The 21471-nt window shown below is 45.3% G+C and overlaps 1 protein-coding gene across 1 annotated transcript in view; it reads left to right on the top strand.

The window, feature by feature from the left end:
• Positions 1-21471, top strand: part of LOC135391509 (uncharacterized) — an 85176-nt gene that overhangs the window by 43244 nt on the left and 20461 nt on the right. Inside the window, exons 10-12 of the mRNA XM_064621774.1 lie at positions 7429-7525; positions 14609-14675; positions 19532-19612. Coding sequence (XP_064477844.1) covers positions 7429-7525; positions 14609-14675; positions 19532-19612 — 245 coding nt within the window. The remainder of the gene's footprint in view (positions 1-7428; positions 7526-14608; positions 14676-19531; positions 19613-21471) is intronic.

Below are 21471 nucleotides of genomic sequence, written 5' to 3'. Positions count from 1 at the left end.
GGATGACATTCAGGTTTCTTTCTCTTCCACGAATCTAGCAACATGTGAGCGACAGGTGCAACTAACTTTAAATAAGCTTACAAAATGGTCCCATGAGAATGGATTCAAGTTCTCACATGAGAAAACGGTATGCGTTCACTTCTCGAGGGTCAGAGGACTGTTTCCTCCACCTACTCTTATGTTGAACGGACAGAACCTCACTATTAAAAGCGAACACAAATTTCTTGGTGTCATCCTTGATAGCAAACTGACATTCTTATCACACATCAAGAACCTTAAAACTAAATGCATTAAGTCCCTAAACCTTTTGAAGGTGCTGTCCCACAAATCTTGGGGGGCCGATCATGACACTCTACATAGGATCTATGTGTCCACAGTGCTGTCTAGACTGGACTATGGATGTGTTGTTTTTGGGTCTGCTCGGAAATCTGTCCTGAAGATATTAGACCCGGTGCATCACCAGGGACTGCGTCTGGTAACTGGAGCTTTCCGCACGTCGCCAGTGGAAAGCCTATATGTTGAGAGCAATGAATGGTCGCTGGAAAGAAGAAGACTTTACTTATCTGTTTCATATTCCTTGAGGGTAAAAGGGTATCCCAATAACCCAGCCATTTCCTCTGTTGAAGGTACACGTTTCAGGCAGCTCTTTCTTAATAAGCCCAGCGTTGTTCCCCCATTTAGCATGCGTGTTCTTCAGGGATGCGAGGATTACAATTTCCCACATAATGATTTCACCGTAGTACAGGCTAGTCCACGGGTCCTGCCCTGGCAATCTCCTCCATGTTTTAATCGTTCTCTGTCTATATTCAAGAAACATGACACACCACCCGTTGTGCTCCAGCAGGAGTCCGAGTCCCTTAAAGAAAGTCTTGGGCAACACAGAGCTTTTTACACTGACGGTTCCAAAACACGCACCTCAGTCTCATGCGCAATGGTAACCGATGGACGCACACAGTCATATCGTCTACCTCACATGCTCTCAGTTTTTAATGCCGAAGTATACGGAATAATCCTCGCACTGAACTACATCTTAGAAAGCCACACCAAGTCGTCAGTCATTTACACAGATTCTCTGAGCTCTTTTCAAGCAATAGACAACATAGTGATGTCCAAAAACCTCCTTGTGCAGAAGGCACAGTGCCTTGCTGCTAAGGTAATAAAAAAGGGCCTGTCTTTGACATTCTGCTGGGTACCCAGTCATGTGGGTATAGCCGGGAACGAACTTGCTGATGCAGCTGCTACAGCTGCTCTTTCATCTGAGGTCAGTCGTTTTGATGTACCCTTTCAAGATCTCCGACCTACACTTATGAGGGCCATAAATAACAAATGGCAACAGCACTGGAATACACTGCGCAGCAACAAACTTCATCTAGTTAAGCCCACCATTGTAAAACGGACAGAAATTTTTAACAGTCGTCTTCATGAAGTTGTTTCTGCCAGGCTGAGGATTGGGCACACGCATTTTACCCACAGCCACCTCCTCCGCAATGAAGAGGCTCCGCATTGCATGCAATGCAACGAGACGAAATCTGTCCTTCACATGCTGATTACATGTCCATCATACGATACACACAGACTTCACCATTTTCACGAGCTGTACACATACCATACACCTCTACATCCCTCCCTTTTGCTGGGGGATGAGGCTCTCTTACCATTTGAACGGGTTTTTAACTTCTTTCAAGACATTGGCATTTTAACTGCATTGTAGTTTTATTATTTGATTTTTATGTCATTTGATACTGTAACTGTAAAGTCTTGTTTAACTAAATCACTATACTTTTAACTTGTACTTTTATTACCATTGTCTTGGCGCATTATGGCCTTCGCTTATGCGCCAGGAAAACCTGAATCATCATCATCTCCCAGTCCTCCCCCACTCCTCCTCTCCCTCCTTCCGGGTCGGCTCCCTCTCGTCTTCCTCCTCCTCTCCCATGGCCTGCCTTCATCCCCCAATACCCCAGCCTCCTCACAACCTCCCCCCCTTAAATCCGTGCAAGAGGGGGTCCAGGCTGCATGGTATGGGGTCAGCTGGTCTGCATTGGCCAGGCTTTTGGTGTCAGGATGCTGAAGCCTGAAGGTGTTTCATCCTACTTGTGCAGTTATCCGGAATGGCCCTGTACGGCGGGGTGCAAGCTTGGGTGGGTATCGCGCAGAACCAGATCTCCAACCTTAAATGTAGTCGGTCTGCGATTGTACTGCCGCGCCTGGTCCTCCCTTGCTGAGCACTGGTACTCCTTTGCAACCTGCAAGGCATCATTCAGGTACATGTCCAGTTCTGCCGCTAAACGATGAGGTGCAGAGGGAGGGACTTCATCTGTTATACACTGTCTGTAGTCCCAGGGTGTCCGCAGCTCACGTCCATAGCAAACAAAAGCCGGCGTATAGCCTGTGACTGCATTCTCTGCCGTACGCATGGCAAATGCAACCTCGGGAAGTCTTTGGTCCCAGTCACGGTGGGTTACACAGTAATTCACTATACACTGTTTCACTGTGGCATTGTGCCGTTCAACAGTCTGACCTGAAGGGCGATATGGCACTGTGTGGCGCTCGTTAATGCCCCAGTGTCGTAGAACCCCCTTCTACAGCTTACTAACGAAAAGTTTTCCATTATCACTGGAAATTGAGCAAGGTACACCGTGGCGGCAGAAGACCTCGGTCATTCTCTCAATTATAGCTCTGGAAGTTGGTGCACGTAGAGGAAAAAGCTCGATGAACCTTGTGAACTTGTTGAGGACCATGAGAATGTGTTTGTTTTGTTTAGAAGTCGTGGGAAGGGGTCCGATAAGGTCCACACTTAACTGCTGCATTGGCTCTGTGGCAGAGGAACTGTCCATGAGTCCTTTCGGCTTCTGCGCTGAGGTGTAAAAGCTTGGCATTGTTGGCAACCTCGCACATAGCGTGAGGTGTCTGCCCTGATGCCGAGCCATGTGAAGCAACTCTGGATGCGTCTTAGTGTCTTGAAAAATCCGAAGTGGCCACTGAGAGGGTGGTCATGTTCAACCTTTAGTACCAGTTCCTTTAGGCGCTCAGGTAGCCAAGCCACTCTTCGCTCGCCTATGCTGTGCATTAAGGTGCTCTCCGCTGTTATGTCACTGTCTGTAGCAAGGTCTTCTACCTTCTTCCTGTCTTTCGGATTATCAGGTAACACGTCTGACTCGAGATGCTGGAAGACCTGTTGTAAGAATGGATCCTTGCGCTGTTCTGCTGCGAGCTGTGTGCTGTTGGTTACGACGAATGTGTCAGTTGTGTCAATGGCAGCTGTAGTGTCGAAGCAAACAGTGTGTAGTGGTTCCTCTGTCTCGATTGGAAACCAATCTTCTGCTAGGCTATGAGACGGCTGCTCTGGTGAAGCCGCCGGGAACCTGCTCAGGGCATCTGCAGGGATGTTGGCCCGTCCTCTACGGTGTTTAATGGTGCAATTGAAGCCTTGCAGACGGAGTACCCATCGCCGTACACGACTTGATGCTTGTTTGGTCTTGAACAACCATGACAAAGATGAGTGGTCGCAATAGATTTCGAAGGAGGTGAACTCCAAATACGGCCGGAACTTATCAACTGCCCAGACTACTGCCAAACACTCCCACTCTTGAACGGTGTAATTTTTCTCTGCGTCACTTAAAGTCCTGCTGATGAATGAGACAGGCCGCAGCTGGCCATCCACCTGCTGTAGTAGAACACCTGCAATGCCTGTGCCACTGGCATCAGTCTCTACAACAAAAGGTTCATTCAGGTTTGGCAATGTCAGGGCCACCTCTCCTGCTAGGGTATGTTTCAACGTTTCGAAAGACATTTGCTGCTCTGGACCCCACAACCATCGTGCTTCCTTCTTCAGCAATGATGTCAGTGGCGTCGTCTTGTCCGAAAACCACGGGATGAAGTTCCGGTAGTATCCCACTAGACCCAAGAACATTTGAAGTTCTTTAACATTTCTTGGGGGGGATATTCCAACACAGCCTGCACTTTGTCAGGATCGGGGCGGCACTCACCTGGTGAGATTATATGACCAAGGAACTTTAAGGACTGCTTGCAAAAGCTCACTTTTGATGGGTTCACTGTGAGACCCGCTGACTCAATCCTACTGAGGACATCCTTGATGTGCTGCATGTGTTCTTCAAAGGTCTCAGAGTATATTAGCACATCATCCAGGAATGCCATAACATATTTATGCTTAATGTCCTCAAGTACTTTATCCATCAGTGCCTGGAATGTCGCTGGACCCCCGGCTACACCAAAGGGCATCCGCTTAAACTGGAATGATCCCCTATGACATAGAAAGGCAGTTTTTGAAATGTCCTCAGGGGCAAGGGGCACTTGGAAGAACCCTTGAGCCAAATCCAGGCTGCTGAACCAACGTGCACGTCCCATTTGAGCAAGAACCCAATCAGTTTGTGGCATTGGATACACTGGTACTTCTGTCCTGGCATTCAGTGTACGGTATTCCACCTCCAGGCGGTATCCACCTGTTTTCTTCTTGACCAACACCGGTGCACTGGCCCATGGACTAGAACTTGGTTCGATAAGGCCCTGGTGTAAGAGTTCATCTATGCACTGATCGAGGATCTCTCTTTTCTGCGAGTTGACTGGCCGAAGCCGACAACGAACTGGTTGATGTGTACCTGTGGCTATGCTGTGGACCATTAATGATGTGCAGCCTTGTTGTGTAGTAAAAAGATGTTGGTAGGTGTTAAGAATCTCATCGAGTTCTTTATTGTTAACAATATCCAAGTCGTTGGACATATGGTCACCCTGGTCTGTAGCGAACAGCGCCTGTAGATACAGGCCAAGATGCTCAGTACTAGAGCAGTCATCAGTCGTGTCTTCCCTTGGAACGTTCCCTTCATCCAGTACCTGGGCAAGTCCCGTAGGTGTTCTCCCTACTCGTTCCTTCTTGGTGAACTTATTTAGTTGGTGCGCGTCTGAGGTCCGCGTCCAGCCACCTTGGCCCATGTACAGGGACATTCCAGTTGCTTCCAAGAAATCCCTCCCCAGGACAATGTCATGACACAACTCAGGTAGCAACAGAAATCGTTGTTTCCTTGACGTTCCATGCCACTTAATGCAGCAGCGCACTGACCGTCCGGCCTCTGACCAACCACTAGCAAGGCGCAATGCCCGTTTCTCTTCCTTGGCTGCCTTGGCTCCTTCCCAGCTCCAATGGCTGCCAAAAAGGCTCGCTCTCCTACCAGGCTGGCGCTGGTACCTGTGTCTAGTAGTGCAAAGAAAACAGTGTTACCAATTGATACTTCCAGCAGTGGTTCTTTACTTCCGGCTGTTGCCAAGACTTGAACGGAGGTGGCGTAGCTGCTAGCCGGTATTACCGCTACGCCCTTGCGTTTCCCGGACACCGAGCTTGTAAGTGGCTCTGTTGGTTGCAGTTGAAGCACCGTCGTTGATTGCGTGGCCTGCCTGTAGCACAGTCCCGTGCTAGATGGCCGACCCCACCGCATCGGTGGCATACCATGTCGTGATTACCTTGTCGGTAGCCCCAATGTCGTGGTCCTGCTGGGAGCCTTTCCTCTTGCCGGGTCGTCTGGAGTCCACTGTGTTGATGTGCAGTGTTAGTGAGATAGTGCGGAAGTGTGGGCGTCCATTGTGGTGCCTCCGCACAAAGTTCGGACGTAAGCGGACCGTGGTCACATTGCCGCTGAGAAGCCAGCACAGCCGCAGGTTGAAGTGGCCATTCCTGGGTTTGGCTAGTTGTCCAAGGAGCGGTAGCACTGGCGGCGACGGGTACCCCATGTTGCTATGCATGCTCTTGGTTGACATAGGCGAGGTCCGCCGCTAACTGGTTGGCTCGTGGCGGTGGTAGTGCGTAGCGCAAACGGTGCCAAGCCCGTTCCATGACCTGTCCTGCAGCTCTGGCCATTTCTTTGAGATTTTCAAACTGCATGCTTGAGGTTAAGTCTTGGTAAGTCGGATGCACTTGGTGTCGTACACGCTCCACCTATTCCGCGTCCGAGGCCTGCTCCCCAATGCGGTCGTAAAATTCGGCAATCACGTGAATGAATTCTTTAAGATTCTCCGCGGGGTGCTGGGTACGTCCTTCAAGTTCTCGTTTAAGCCGGAGCGTCTGGTCCACTGGCGTGAACTCTGCTGTGAATTCCCTGACCAAGGCTTCCCAGTCCTGAAAACCCCTGGTAAATCTCCACCATTGCTTTGCCGAGCCTTCCAGGGAAGCGGGAAGCATCTGCGCACGGTGTTCTATGGGTATCCCGCAAATATCGCAGTACTCCCCGAATCGATAAAGGAATTCTTGGGGAGATATGTGGTCCTGGTAACCAGCGAACTTCGGTAACGGAACCGGGGGTCCCCTGATTGTAAGTGCCGGCTCCCTGGTGCGTTGTCCTTTCACTGCGGTAACGTTCGCCATGCCGTCGCCCGACGCCATATGCTTGTTAGGCCTAGTCTCAGCCTCGTTGTTCGTGTTGTCATTGGATGTGTTCGTGCTGTTTGGATATGAAGCTGCTAGCAGCACATCGCGTAGCTGTGAAGCCAGTCCTGTCCAGCACGATGTGCAAAAACGCCTTCTCTATATCCACTGTGAGAGCCACATGGTAAATTCGAAACCGCAACAGCAATTGCAGAATGTCCAGGTTAAGATTAGGGCCGGCGTAAAGAGCTTCGTTGAGAGAGAGAGAACCGTGAGCCTTCGACGAGGCATCAAACACGTTTAGAACTTTTGTTGTCTCGCGGTCCCTCCGGATGACAGCGTGGTGTGGTATATAATAGAGAGGCCCGGCCACCGACTGTGGTTGTAGGACCCGTTCAGCGTGTTGAAGACGCAAATACTGCCGTAGGGTGGAATCGTATTCTTCTAGCAACGTTTCGCCTCTCCATAATCGTTTGATGATACTATCCATCCGCTGGACCACCAACTTCTTGTCGTCACCCAAGGCTTCAGGCCCTTCCGACTTCCAAGGCCCCGACAAACCAGAGCTGGTTGGTTTGTCAGTCAGTGCTTTGTCGTCTGTCTCTCTTTTAATCCCCTGCACTGGGTTTTTATCGATTTTAATATGCCAGACTAAACAGCCCCATTTCTTAACCTTTTTTGTCCTAAACCTACCTCACCCAGATTTTCTTACAGTGTAAGGATGCTGAGAAATCAACTGCTGTGAATGAAGACTAAATGTTATGCCACCAGTGTTCAAACGTTTACATGAAAATGTATTGTTTGATAACACTACGGAGACAGTAAATATGCCATGGCAGCACAGTGAATGTTGGGGGGGTTGGGGTCCAAGGTTAGCAATACACATAATTTCCCTAGTTTCCGAGGTCATGGGAACTGAACGCTTTTTGTCTACCACTGTTCTCCATTCCTGAGTATTACCCAAGGGGTTACATCTCAGTCTCGGTTTCATGAATGTTTTGATATGATTTATATCAGAGATAATGCTATACTTCCTCTGATTCTCTTTCGCACAGATATGATGATGGTGAGGTACGACAGTACTTTCCTTTCCCAAAAGTTCTCAGTGGCCTTTTCAAGGTTTTGGAGAACTTGTTTGGCATCATCATACAAGTAAGTGATGAGAAATGTGCTTCTTTATGTTCTTGTTTAGAAAGCTACGTGATGGTTGTGTAATGAGTGTGGATGTCCACACAACAGGGATTTTGCCCTCTGAAATTGTGCTCTTCAAAATCTGCAAGTTGGTGTACATAACTCAAGGATGGCACTTTACATAAATTCTGTGAGTTCTGCTAGCATTAACTTTTTCAAATTTGCAGTAAAACCTCACTATGTCAGACACTCACAGGACAGCCAAAACGTCTCCTAATTAAATAGGTGTCTGTGCTAGGAAACCAACTGTAAAAAAACGCATAAAACTGAACAAATGCAGAACATGTTATGTCACTACAGAATGCATGCTTATGGAATTCACTACGAAAATTTGTGTTAAAGGAAACTGTTTTGATACTAAAAATGCTATGGTCTTGCTCTGAACAGTGTTTGGTTTTGCATTTTGAACCAAAGCACTGTGAAAATTTTCCTTCATCTAGTACTTATTGAAGTTACTGGTATGCATATTCATGCATGGCTTTATTACCTTTATGCAGTGCAGTACGGTTAATTCAAAATCTCTTAATCCGTACTTCCGGATAATTCAACTGCACTTAGGTCCTGTCAAAGTCATGTATATTTCAATGGGGGAAAACGCCCAGTAATTCATGTACATGAGCGTACATAATGGTTTATTTGAACGAGATTGCATGGCCATACCCTACTTCGGACTTCGCATCAGCCGGGAAACGCCGGGCCGATGGCCAATGGGCTGGCACGCTTCTGCCGTCTCGGGAGCAGGGATAGGAACTGCTATTTTTTTCGGTTTGGTTCGGGTTCAGCTCCGCAGCAGCGCAAGATATCAGTTTGAACTGGTTCGGGAAAGTGAATTTTGAACGGCTTGCCATGGGTCAAACGCAAGCACATCCGTATGATTCTCAAATAACACAAATGTACTTTGTTGTTGTTGTATACAGCAACTCTGCATGTTAGCGATCTGCATTTCAGGTGTAATGTTACGGTCGCATACTGTACTCTATCATCACTCATCGTATGCACTATGTTCACTCATCGTATACAGCCTGTTATCTTCTGCTCAGGCCATTATTTTCACAGCCCAAAATGGGTTGTCAAGCAAGGAAGCCTACAACTACCAAAAGGAAAAAGAAGAAAATAAAATATGACAAATGGTGCTTCTTGTCCGTTCTGACCACATATATTCATATATTCAGTCTGACACTACTTTTTCTCCTTTGGGAGCAAGAAATTTGACTCGCCATAGCATCATCTAAACACAATTGTCATTTACATTTCGTGTCCGAAGTGCCCGATGAATGATAGGAGTTACCTTAACTGGTGAAATAAACCCTCAAACTCAAAACTAACACAACTGAATGAACGCAATAGCTGCGAGGAGGAAATACGAAATACCTCGCACACTTGGGTTGCAGTTTTGTTTTGTTCAGTTTTGGTTTTGAATTTGTTTGGCAATGCGGCTCAATCCGCTACGTAAATCGTTGTTCCGATATCTCACAATGCACATTACGTCTGGACTATTTCGCAAACCGATAACCAGCAAAAAAAAATTCTTTTCAGTTCTGGTCCGATTCAACGTGAGAAGGAAAATGGTCCAGTTCAGTTCTGGTTCTGCAAAAAATACGGGTTCTTAGCGATTTTCAGTTCAGGTTCAGTTGTGATCCCTGCTCGGGGGCACATTTAAATGTTCAATATACCTATTATTTATAAGATCATGACTTATAAAAGCAAAACAAAGAAGAATAACCGTAAGGTTGTGCACAAACGCGAGGAACGATGCTGGTCGGCTATGGTTGGCAAATGCTAGTAAGTCTTACTGTTTTATCGGGATCGAGACCCTCCCTTATGACAGCGCAGCCAACAAAAAGCTGTGGATGACAACTGGAATTTTCTCAAATTGGGTTGGCAATATTCGGGTTTGCGATTGGGTTGGGCTCAACATCGCAAACAATGTTGATTGAGTTGTGGCTCAAGAAACGAATGCAAGCGCATATAGCAGAGTGTTTCCTTCTCAGAGTTGTTTTGTTGCTTGCCTCTGAATAAATATTTTAGAGTGAATGAGCCTCTTATGTGTATGGCATCGCGTGACCGCGAACGTGCGGCAAGGCCTAGCTAGCCATGATGTGTCTCCGATGCAGCTATAGGATGTGCCGCCAACTCATCAGGCACTCGTTCAGAGCATCTTCCTTAAGTTTGAGCTCTGCTTCATTCAAACAAATTTCTGGCCTGACGAGTTCGAATTAGCGGGATTGCACTGTATAATAAAAATACTTGCATGCTTTGGAATTGTCCGTTGGTTCATCTGCTGATTGAGGCAAAACTTATTTTTTGTACGCTCCTCAGTAGCACCATAAGTATGCTAGTGACGTTTGTGCTCAATAAAACTTGCATGATATTCAACAATAAGAGTACCGTTCATACTTTAAAGCCAGTCTTATGATAAAACGACGAACATTAGAATGAGCTGTGCGGGTCAGCGCTTGGACTTTTTTTCTCAACAATTATACGATTAGATTTAACGAATTATTCTATAACGAACTACTGAGCGGTAATTTTCAATTTGGTTGTATAAAGGTTCAACTCTACCACATTTGAACACACACATCTACCACATCTTGCGTTCATTGTTGTGAACTCCGCCAAGCAGACGACGGTTACATTGGACCACAAAGTACAGTTCACATGTCATACCTGCCAGCGCAAGTGTAGCAAACGACTCATACACAAAAAGTTATCCGAACGCCTGCAACGAAGAGAAACATAATGCCTCAGCCCTAAGCGCCTCATTTGAAATGTACTTAAAGTAAAGTACAAAGTACTGGGAGTTATACTTTAAAGTACTTGTCATGTACATTGCAACTGAGTTAGGGCAGTAATCTGGGCAGGTTGGTTCATCTTGAAGAGGGGAAACTGCAATGTACGCAAATGCAAAAAATGGGACCAAGAAAGAGAGTGTGTTGCATCTCTTCCTTAGTCCAGGTTCTTTCCTTTTTTTTTCTTCTGTCTTTTTCCTCGTCTACATTGTTTGTTTTGCGTAGTGCCACATGTCACCATTTGGTGGTGACAAAGTTTGATAAAATGATCATGTTTTGACTAATTGCCAATGTAAGCATTTTTGCAAAGCTAGTTCTGAAGCCCATGTAGGTACCGATGAATATGAACTGTAACAGATATACACTAGTTTCCGTTTACTAGCTGCTCCGGCAACCAGCTCTGCTAGTAGAAAGTATTTTTATTTCCTGATTTATTCATCTTTGCATTTCTTGGTATACTGTGAAAAAAGAGGACAGCTCTCCATTTTCTTGTTCAAGAATACTGCTTCTAGACACAAAACTTACTTCATAGTTTCAATTTTTTGTCTTTGCGTTTTCAGTCGGTACTTGGTTTGCAAAGTACTAGACAAAAGCACTTAAAGTACAGTACAAAGTACAAAGGATGTGTACTTGAAGTAAAGCACAAGTACTCAGAAATGTACTTAGAGTCATACTTGAGTACTTGGTACTTCAAGTACTGCTCATCAATGACCTATAATACCCATGAATTCTATAAGATGTTGTCCCTAACCCTTTAAGTACCATGCTAATGATGCCCAGCAGAAAAACAGTCCCTGTTTAAAATATCGTCCAGAGGCTCCTCCCTTAACAGGGTGTTTCAATAGTCGTGTCAGAAAATTTTAATAAGAACAGCATGCTATGGGAAAGTATGTGATCAACAGCATTTATCTTAAAATCGCTAAAATTTCCTAGTGTCGGGGAGCTAAAAGGGACTTCACAACACACAGCACTGACTGATGAACCAAGCATGACGAACCAGGCTGATCTGTCTGTCAGTGTTGTATCGTCCTTGTCAGCTCCCTGACACTGGGGGAGTTTAGAAATTCTTAGGATATGATATACATAACCGAACTGCCCAGTTTATCTATCGGGAACTTTTGCCATGTACTACTGTACTACCATGTAGTAATTTTAGTAAACATTTTACTCCAGTGCACTGTTACTGCATGGATGAACTGTGTGAGAAATGCAAATGTGATCTCATCCTTGAAACAGGGACATCAGAATGTTTTCAATTGTGTGTGTGTATGTATGTGTGGGGGGCAGAAATAATCCCACAAGGGGGAGGGTTGTTAAACATACCTGGTGTGCCTTCCTGTAAGGAAGATAATAAAGCGAGCTATGAATAGTAATAATAGAATAATGACAATAAATGCTAAGCGGTGATATTTGTACGAATTGAGGTGGCAAGAGGCAGTGAGGCAGGCAAGTTCGGTATTGGCCATCTGCCTGTCTTATAATTTTGTCGGATCAGTTGATCACTGTTTCATTGATGCGCAAAGAAGTATGCTACGTACGCGTGACGTCCACTTCGATGAGTCGCCGTGCCGTCACTTTTGCAAAGTTGTCAAGTGCACGTGATTGCTGGGATTCGTGAGGTAGGGGTGGAGGGCAAAACTGGTGCTTTGCTCCCCAGCCAATTCTGTGAGGGGAGGCCGCCCCTCCTGCCCCCTCTGCCTTGAAGGTGCGTACCTGTGGGGAATTTCTTGTGGGAGTGTACTCTCAGTTTTAATCTGTATTGATTGTTCTGTGTGTTCTGTTTTTGTGGTGGCACCTTGTTACCCTAGTGGGCATAGGCCTTATCATTTTTAAAAATTAGTGCTGCAAATAAACTCTTCTTTTTGGTCTGTTCAGTGTGGTAGCTGTGTCTTTCCTTAGGCCACCATACAGTACCATAGTAGGAATATTACTCACAGAGCTCCCCTTGGAATATGCACAAGTCTAGATGTCATCTACTAACTGAAAATGTTTCACTCAAATGCTTGTACTGCATGAAGTAACTCTTGTAGGTGGTAGTAGTAAGTTTTAATGTATCGAGCAATTATTTTTAAGGTTTGCTTGCGACAAGTATTGAAGAATTACTTTAAAGGAGTATGGAAAGTGGGGAGAAAAAAGTTCTCTCTTCTACCGCATTCAAATCTTTCACCACTGTACATATTATGCGAACATATTGGGCCCACGGCAGACGTTTGATTCCCCCGCTCGCGCAAAGCTCTACGCTTTTCTGCGGAGGCCACGTGACAAGCCAAGAGAACGCGTGGCATGATGTGACTAAGCACCTGCATCCACTCAGAGGAGGGATTGCGGAGTGACATCAGCCGGGATCGGTCATCGACACAGCAAACGGTGGAGGTCGGAGCATCATCTGCTGCGTAGTTTCTCACAGTCACTTCTGACAGACGCTTCTCCCGATAAGATCACATGGTGTCCAAAATGGTCTATCTGTCTTGTGCAGCAGCATGGGTTATAGTGCAGGTGCTCACCTTTTTCCGTTTGCATTGCTTGCTCGCGTCAGGTAAATTTAGTGACGGAGCAACACATCGCTTCAGACAGATTTGGAAGTCGGCGCCGACGGATTTCACGATGCTCGGTGGTGACTCATATTCAGCCTTAGCGAAATCTAGGCTGCATATTTGGAGTTCAGTGCCAGGTTGAACATCCTCACGTTGATTCAAGGCAAGCCATCTACTACTTGCTGGCTCATTTGCCGGAATCTGATGTATGCGAAAACCGCGTGTCCTTTTGGTTTTTTCTTTTTGTTTGTTTTCATTTGCGCAGCCTCGAACTCCACAATGCATCACTGTAGGCCTCCTCAATGAAGCACACACTTGTGCAACACACGTGTATGGGCAATTACACAGGTGCTATCTCGATTAAATGGAACAAAACGAGAGACACATCAAACCGCACAGAGCCACATTGAGCACTGCCACATATGAGACGCCGATGGCGACGTACGTACGGTATATATACTCCCTACTCGTAGACTTTTGCAATGATGATAAAAGAACCACTGTAGCATGCCATCGGTAAACAGATACCATTTTCAAAACTTTATTTTTCTGTTTCATATCATAGAATGAATAGCAGTGAGCAAGTATAGCACATCGCTCTGTCGAGAGCAGCGAGTTCGCAGCGAATAAGGCGCATTGCTCGTGAGACATCACAGGACTGGAGGAGTGGCCTGGTGAGGGAGTCCGGAAACCTCCCGCCGCAGCAGCGTTTTTTACAATTAAATTGCGTTGTAGTGGGACCTTTTTGAGATGTAATATTTTTCGTGTATGCTTTTCATGGGCCAGTACACAAAATACGAGGTTTTTTAGACAGCTTGAATACCCTTTCCATGCTCCTTTATGAAGTGCACATCACAAGAACCTTTGGCAGTTACAATTTTTCTTCCAAGTAGTGAGTAATTCCGTTCTTCTCGCATGCTCTTCGAGACATTTTCACTTCCCAATAACAACAACTTTATTTGATGATGATGATGATTGAGTTTCATCACCAGGGGTGATACCCTACCTCATTGCCACTCCCCAATTGATTACATAATACATACACATAAGTTTTTGTCTTAGCCTGTGCATTATCTTAATGGAATTGCTTGCTGTTTGTAGTTGTCAAAATTTCCTAGTCTTTGATGGTTTAGAGGACTAGAGGACGTTGTTGGGACTTAGTGCTCAATGGCATATGCACATGTTTTTCGGTGCAGTTGGTCTCTATCATGAGCTGTTGTTTTCAGATGCTGGGTTATTAGATCTTTGTAACTTGCTGCTTGTCATATTATATGAAGGATTATATGCAAAGCTTTGACATGCTAGTTTGGTGCACACTCTGCTATGGCTTCCAAACATGCTGAAGTAATGAATAAATAATACTATAGCATGCATATATTATTTATGCAAATACCAACAGTAACAATTTTATTTTGATGATGATAATTGGGTGTTTCTAGATTGATGTGATCTTGTTACTACTTGCCACTTGTGTAGTACCGTATGCCCTCATTACAGGATCCCCTATAGTCTTCATCTGTGGGTTGTTACGTTTATTTAGCCTACATAGCATGTATCACTCCCTGTGAATACATACTTGCTTAACTATGTTCTATATTCTACAGCGATATATTCCACAAACTCTGTGGCACTTAGATATCCTGTTGCATGGTACATGTTTTTCTTTTTGTGTGCATTTTTAGGAATATATATACAGCGTAGTGTATGTGTACCTCTTTCAGGATTCAAAGTCAAATGCTGCTGCCTGGCATCCTGATGTCAAGGCCTATGACATACTTGACTCTGAAGGTAAAAACCAACTTCTGCCATCCTAACAGTGCACTCATACTATAATACAGTGGACTCTCTTTAATTCGAACTCGAAGAGGGCGGGATATTTGTTCGAATAAAGCGGAGTTCGAACAAACGGGAGATACTCTCCTAGAAGTGCGGCACACTTCTCGTCGTGTTATACGTTCGCAGTACTGGGTTCACTTTAACATGCATTTAAATTGAAATTGGTGTAATTCAAATTGTTACTGCTGCCAAACTCCGCCACTATCCGCATTACGTTCCCGATGCGTAGCCGATGTTACAGCGGAGAGAGAAGCCAGAGTGTCGTGGCCGTTACAACTTTGAGGGAAATACAAGACCTATATGTTTACAAAAATTCATTTACAGAAATTATGAAGCAAGTTAGGGTTGAAAGCAGTCATTAATTCGCTCCTGCAACTGTTTCCTGGAGCGAGACTGTTAGCATCACTTTCGATTTGAACAAAAGTTAAAGCGGGTGCTCGCATCTTCCTCGGAAGAAAAATAGCGGACTACCACATCCAGCGCCGATACTACATCGGATGCACTTGGTAAAGGCACTGGTTCATGGCTTGGGTTGTCCTAATCTTCGTTGCAACAGTCCACATGGTCCTCTGGTGTAGTTAGGCTGGCGCACGCGGCGTTGATGATGTCCGCATCAGTCGAGAGCCCAGTCTCTATGCTGTCGTCTATGCTGACATGGTGCCAGTTAGGGAAATAAATGATGACAGTGAATGGGTTGTAGAACAATCAGTCGCGACAATAAGGAGACTCGCGAAGTCATAAAACTGAGTGATAGCACGCGAACGCACCTCCACCTTTCACGGCCTCAACAGGAAGAGCGAGAGAGGAGGGGGCGGAGGGAGAAACGCAAGCATTCGTGTAAGCTTCTTGTTGCTGTCATAAAAGGTCAAAGTGACCTCGAATAGGACAAAATGGGGAAAATTGACACGTGCACCGTACGGAAGGTCAATAACCAGGAAGATATGGGGCACTGTGGTCCTTTCTGGTCCGCCGCGTGAGCTCCGTTAGTTCGAATTATCCGGCGTATACGCTCGTCTGTTTGAATTTATTTATTTATTTGAACATACTGCAACCCCTTTAAGGGGTTATTGCAGGAGTGCATCAAAGAAGCATTCACAGGAGAATTGGCGGACAGAACCATCCAGAGCGTTCCAGTCTTCAACGCAACAAGGAAAAAAGCTATACTTAAAAACGTCAACTCGGGTACAAATGGGGACAATATTTAGCTGATGAGAGCTTCTGAGTGAGGATATTCCAGCGTATGATAAATATTTGCTAAAAGGAATTCTTACTTTACCATTAATAATAGAATGAAATGTTCTAAGGCGAAGAGCACGCCGTCAAACCTTTAGTATAGTAATGTCAAGATCACGAACTGCTGTACTTGGTGAAAAACCATGGGTTCTAACGAGGTAATATAAAACGTAACGTAATGTAACGAGATTCTACTGTAACCATTAAGTGCTCCATACTGTGTCCAATACCCCATACACAGGAGCAATTTTTGGCTAGAATGCATCATAGGTTGTCAGTATTTTATGTGCTGTCAGCTTTCTACTGCAGTAAAATTTGATGTACATATAACATACTCTTTTATGGGCAGTTCCTATTTTTTTAAAAAAAGCTTAGCTGATTGATACAACGCCTTTTAAAGGGACTATCGAATCTGTCACTGTCGATTCCAAAACTACAGTGCCATCTTACTCGTTCATCACCGACAATAACATCGAAAATCCGACACAAATTAGTGGAGTTGTTTCTGTGCACTTTGATGTAATGCATGGCAAGAGCAGGTGACGGATGTTGAGAGAATTCTGGAATTTACGTCCTGGAAACATCACTTGGACAAGGCCAATCAGTGAGTGCCCTTTGACACGGAGAAGGCCAATCAGGGAGCGGTGGAGAGGTGTCAGACAGCCGGGCGGGAGTGATGGTGGTGGCGTCTGCAGGTCGGGGTTAGGTCCGAGATCGACTCGTGGAATGCTGTTTTTGGTTAGCGTTGTACGTGTTTGTACAGCAAGGAGCGTAACACCGTGTTCCACGGAACATGGTCATGTCAGCATTCACGTTGGTAGGTGTATCTACCGAGATCATTTGACATAGTGCCGCATTTGCATGATTCCAAGATGACCCCCATTCTACAACCCCAAAATTAGGGAAAACACTTTTAGTCCAATACTTGATACCAAGCTCTTTATTCATCTATTTCATCGGCATCGCTGTTCTGTTTGTCGGAATCATCCCACAATGCGTCGTCTTCTGTGGCGTCCACCGCGTTCGAGATTCCACACTTCTTGAATGCACGCGCAATCACGGTGTCCTTGATGGCATTCCACGCATCCAAAATCCACAACACTAGTTGACTCAGTGATGCACACTTTAAGCGGCCAGTCGGTGTCAGCTGCTGGTCACCTTTTGCCATCCATTAGGCATGCAGCCTCCGGAGCTCATCCTGTTGATGTCGACATCAGATGCTGTACCTGCGATGTCATGCTGCCTGGGATGACGACCAGGTTGCCGCCATAGTCGCGGATGAGTCCCTTGCTGTGGTCACTTGTGTGACCCCCGAATGCGTCCACCACCAACATGGAGCACTGATGCAAGAGAACACCTGGTCGGCAAAACCACACACTCTTCAACCAGTCATCGAAGAGTTCGGATGACATCCATCCTTTCTCGTTGCACCGAATGACAGCACCACGAGGGAATTGTTCATTCTTGGTCGGGTCTTCCGGTTAAAGATCACATAAGGAGGCAGCTTCCTGCCATCTGCAATGCAGGACAGCATGACTGTGATCCGTTGCTTCTCACAGCCGGTTGTGTGCACTTTCACTTCTCGCACACCCACGTCGCTCACAGTGACGTTCCACAGCATGTCGAACCAGACAGGTGTCTGGTCAGCATTGCCGATTTCTCCGAGCGGGTATCCGTGCTGTTGGCGAAGCCGGATTACGTATTGCTGAAACTCCCTCAGCTTCTCGTCGAAGTGCTGAGGGAGTTGCTGGCATACCGACGTTCGTCTTCGCAAGGAGAACCCTTTTCTCTTCATAAACTTCTGCACCCACGACCTGCTGGCTTTGAAGATCATGAGCACGACTCCGTTCTCACGGGCAAGTTAACATTCTTTCACCTGGATCCTTTTGGCGGTGACTGCGACGCACTTGCCGCGCAGATTCCTGACGAAGTCAGCAAGGTCCTTCTCAATGTCAGCTTGCCATCTACACTTTGGTCCACTGAAGACTTTGTGGCTCGACGAACAGTCAAACAACTTTTCTTCTTGGCTAAGCCACCTACGCACGTTTGCTTCGGAACCACCATAGCGCCTTCCAGCCTCAATGTTGTTTTCAGTCGCCTTGGCTGCCTCAATAACCTTGCTCTTGAATGCAGCTGGGTGCTGGGAATGCGAGTAGGTGCCATACCAAATCACAATGCAAGATAGTAGGGGAAAACAATTGAAGTGAATGATACCACACCTGGGATGCCAATGGTGAGATAAGCGAAATGGGATAAATGGCGAGTGAATGAAAGCTCCTTCCATTTTACCAACCCTGTCACATGCTCTTTAGAAAGTTTCCAACAGCTATCGTTCCCTTTGCCTCTCCTTCCCCCTTCTCCTTCCTTTCCCCCTCTCTCTATAATAAACATATTCCCCCCCCCTTCCCATCCCCCTCTTCCGCGCCTCTTCCTGCAGACCACCGGGACCGACCAGCGATAGCACGGGTCATGAGGGCATGATTTCGATTCCAAGACGTATCGGATTTTTCGGGTTGGATATTTTGAAAAAAAAAAACTAGTCTTGGAATTGTGCAAATACGGTATGTTGTGGTGCAAACGCGAAGCACCTCGGACACAATCACCTGCGCTGCACTGCCATTCGTTTGCCCGGCTTTGGTCATTCTGGCTTGGCTGCAGAGGGAGTGCGAATCTTTAAAACTCGTTTATTTAATAAGTACGCTGTTTTCAGAACAGAAACTTGGGCAAGTATACTGTGAAACCATGCCGAACATTACTGTATTGGCCACATACACACCTTCTTGGATGCAATAGTCCCTTTAAAGGATTAGCTGCCTAATTAATATTCTTAACGTGCAACAAAAATAACAAGCAGCTGCACAATTGTAAATGGAACATTTGTGTTATGCAGAAAAGTACATCTGCTGTGGGCTGCTTCTAAAATGTGTAAGAAAGCATTTGAGCAATTCAGCTTTGAACAGAATTTTGAAACTCTCATAATCCAATTCACTTTGGGGAACAGGTACAGGTGCGTGTTTTTATGCTGCTCAGTATAATCAATGGAAAACCAAAATCACAACTTGTTTATTGGATGAGGAGCCTTGTCATTCAATTAAGACTTGAAGAAATGGTCAGGCTGCGATGTTCTGGGTACTTTTACACTGGTTATTTTACCTAAAACAGTGACTTCCTACTTTCCTGTAATGAGTAATAGACAGCCGTGCAATTACAGCACGGTTCAAGCTGACGAGCATATTTGGATGGCTTGCACATTAATTGACCAGTGTAGGTTTGATTACTGGTTGGAGTAAGAATAAATGAATAAAAGAATAATGTTGTGTGATGTTTTACTGAGCTTTGATAATGTTGATAAAATCTTTAGTAGCCCGTGTAATTCACTGTTCACTATTCTATGCTCCTGTGCACGAAGAAACCTGCTGATTGGTTCTTTTTTGCACCTTTTCACATGGTTATTTTTCTTATTTTTAATTTCCTATTTCAAAGTTGTTGCCCATTATATGTGATCCGCATAATAATGTGAAGGCAAGTGTCGTGCAAGACAAGTGATTTCATAACTTGTGCTTTTTGTTTGCTAGGGAAACTTGCAGGTTCATTCATACTCGACCCATACATTAGGCCAAACAAACACTATGGAGCTTGGGTAGAACCTGCTCGAAGTAAGCATGCTGTACTTTTACTTCAGACATTTATTGCATTATGCCCTGTTTGTAACACATGGTGTACTCATTGAGACAGATGCTATTTTCATTCATTTCTAGCATGTCAGTGACCTTGCACAGAATTTTTCTTCTCTATATTTGAAGGCTTGCCATCCATATGTTATGGCATAATCGAATAGTGTATTGTTTTGTGTTTTTCTCTGCCTTGGCACAGCATTTGGGCCATCTCCTGACCACAGCTGGTTTTGTCTGTAGCACACTCAGTGTGCAATTCACTACCGTTCTATACCATTATAAATAATTACGTATTAGGATTATTATTATAAAAACTATTATTTGATGCCAGCTATCTGAAAATGTTCATTGTTCATATGTCATTTACACCACATTTGAATATACAGCGCACTTCTTTTAATTCTGTACCTAGTACAGTGGAGACCGCTTAGAACGTATTCGCGGAACCACCGAAAATCCGCACTATAAGCAGTACCGCACTATAACAAAAAATCACATTTTTGGGCCAATACATGCAGCCCACCTGCCACAAGTCTTGCGCGTTGGTCGTGTCACAGATGGCATCACTAAGGTGGGTGACATAATGCAAAGAGAAGTAGGAAGCGGACGGCCAACCTCCTCGCACGATGCCCTCACCCACCTCATCACGAGGAGATAACAGAAGTGTTCTTCACATTGGGTGATTCACAATTCGGAATAGACCTCTACCGAACAAACGTCAATGCGACATGATCATGACGTTGGTAGACATAGCAAAACCAAAAAGCAGCACAGCTGGAGAACACCGCCGTTTCACAAAGCCGTATTCCTTCACGAAGGTTAAGGGTAGCTTCTTTGTGTTAGTGGTACACCCAAATGAGTCACGTGTTTAGTCGCTTTAGCGCCTTGATTCGCATTCCCAGTCCACTGCGGAAGGCTCCACAAAAGTCAGTGTCGTAATCCTGTGCGGAATGTGGTTTGTTATTGCGACTTAGTTCCCGTTTGCTTCGTATGGAGTAGAGTTGCCAATCCTGAGCCATTTTTGGAGTCCCGGGATGGGATTTCGAGATTGTGACGAGTTCAGATGGTGCTTCCAAGTGCAGTCAAACTCCTTTATAGCGAACACCTTTTTAACGAAAATACCACTACAGCAAATTTTTTTTGAGGTCCCGCTGGAGCCTATAGGTCCAATAATAGACATCCTTTTTAACGAAAATACCTTTACTGCGAATTTTTTTTGCTGTCCCCTGAGTTTCGTTGTAAAGGAGTTTTACTGTATAGGGTTTATTCACGTGACGTCACGGAAGCGCGTCGTCTGCTCCGACGCCATATTGTGGTACCACCGCATCGGAATATCTGTACGTGTTGACGACGTTGGCGGACTGTCTTTTGGATAGCTTCCTTCCACAATGGATATATGGCTTCATGTGTGACGAAAGTGCAAGCAAGAAACATATAGACAGCTTGGACGGTGACGATCTGTCCTGTTATCGAGCGAAAATAGAGTTATGCTTTGGCGTTGATCCGTACCAAGTCTGTACACTCTAAAGCGTACTGACTGTGCACACGATTTGTCAGTGTGGCCTCAGGTGGACCATAGTGATATCCACAAATACTTTGTGATGAAAAATAGCTTTATTTCTAAGAAGCAACTCAAGGCAAAGAAGGCACTGGAGGCATACAATTTTTTTTGCAAGTGAGAAACCTAGACTGAGAGAGATTCAAGACGATCACATGCTAGAGCTTTCACAGGTGAGAACCTTAATTTGACTCCTTGATATGTCTTATCGTCACAATGAGGTATCACAACATGAGGATGCTATGTTGTACAAAAATTTATGACAACGTCATTATTATACTAC

The sequence above is a fragment of the Ornithodoros turicata genome, chromosome 4 (genome assembly GCF_037126465.1).
Source record: "Ornithodoros turicata isolate Travis chromosome 4, ASM3712646v1, whole genome shotgun sequence".
Taxonomy (NCBI): domain Eukaryota; kingdom Metazoa; phylum Arthropoda; class Arachnida; order Ixodida; family Argasidae; genus Ornithodoros; species Ornithodoros turicata.
This window is presented reverse-complemented; position numbering and strand designations above follow the sequence as displayed.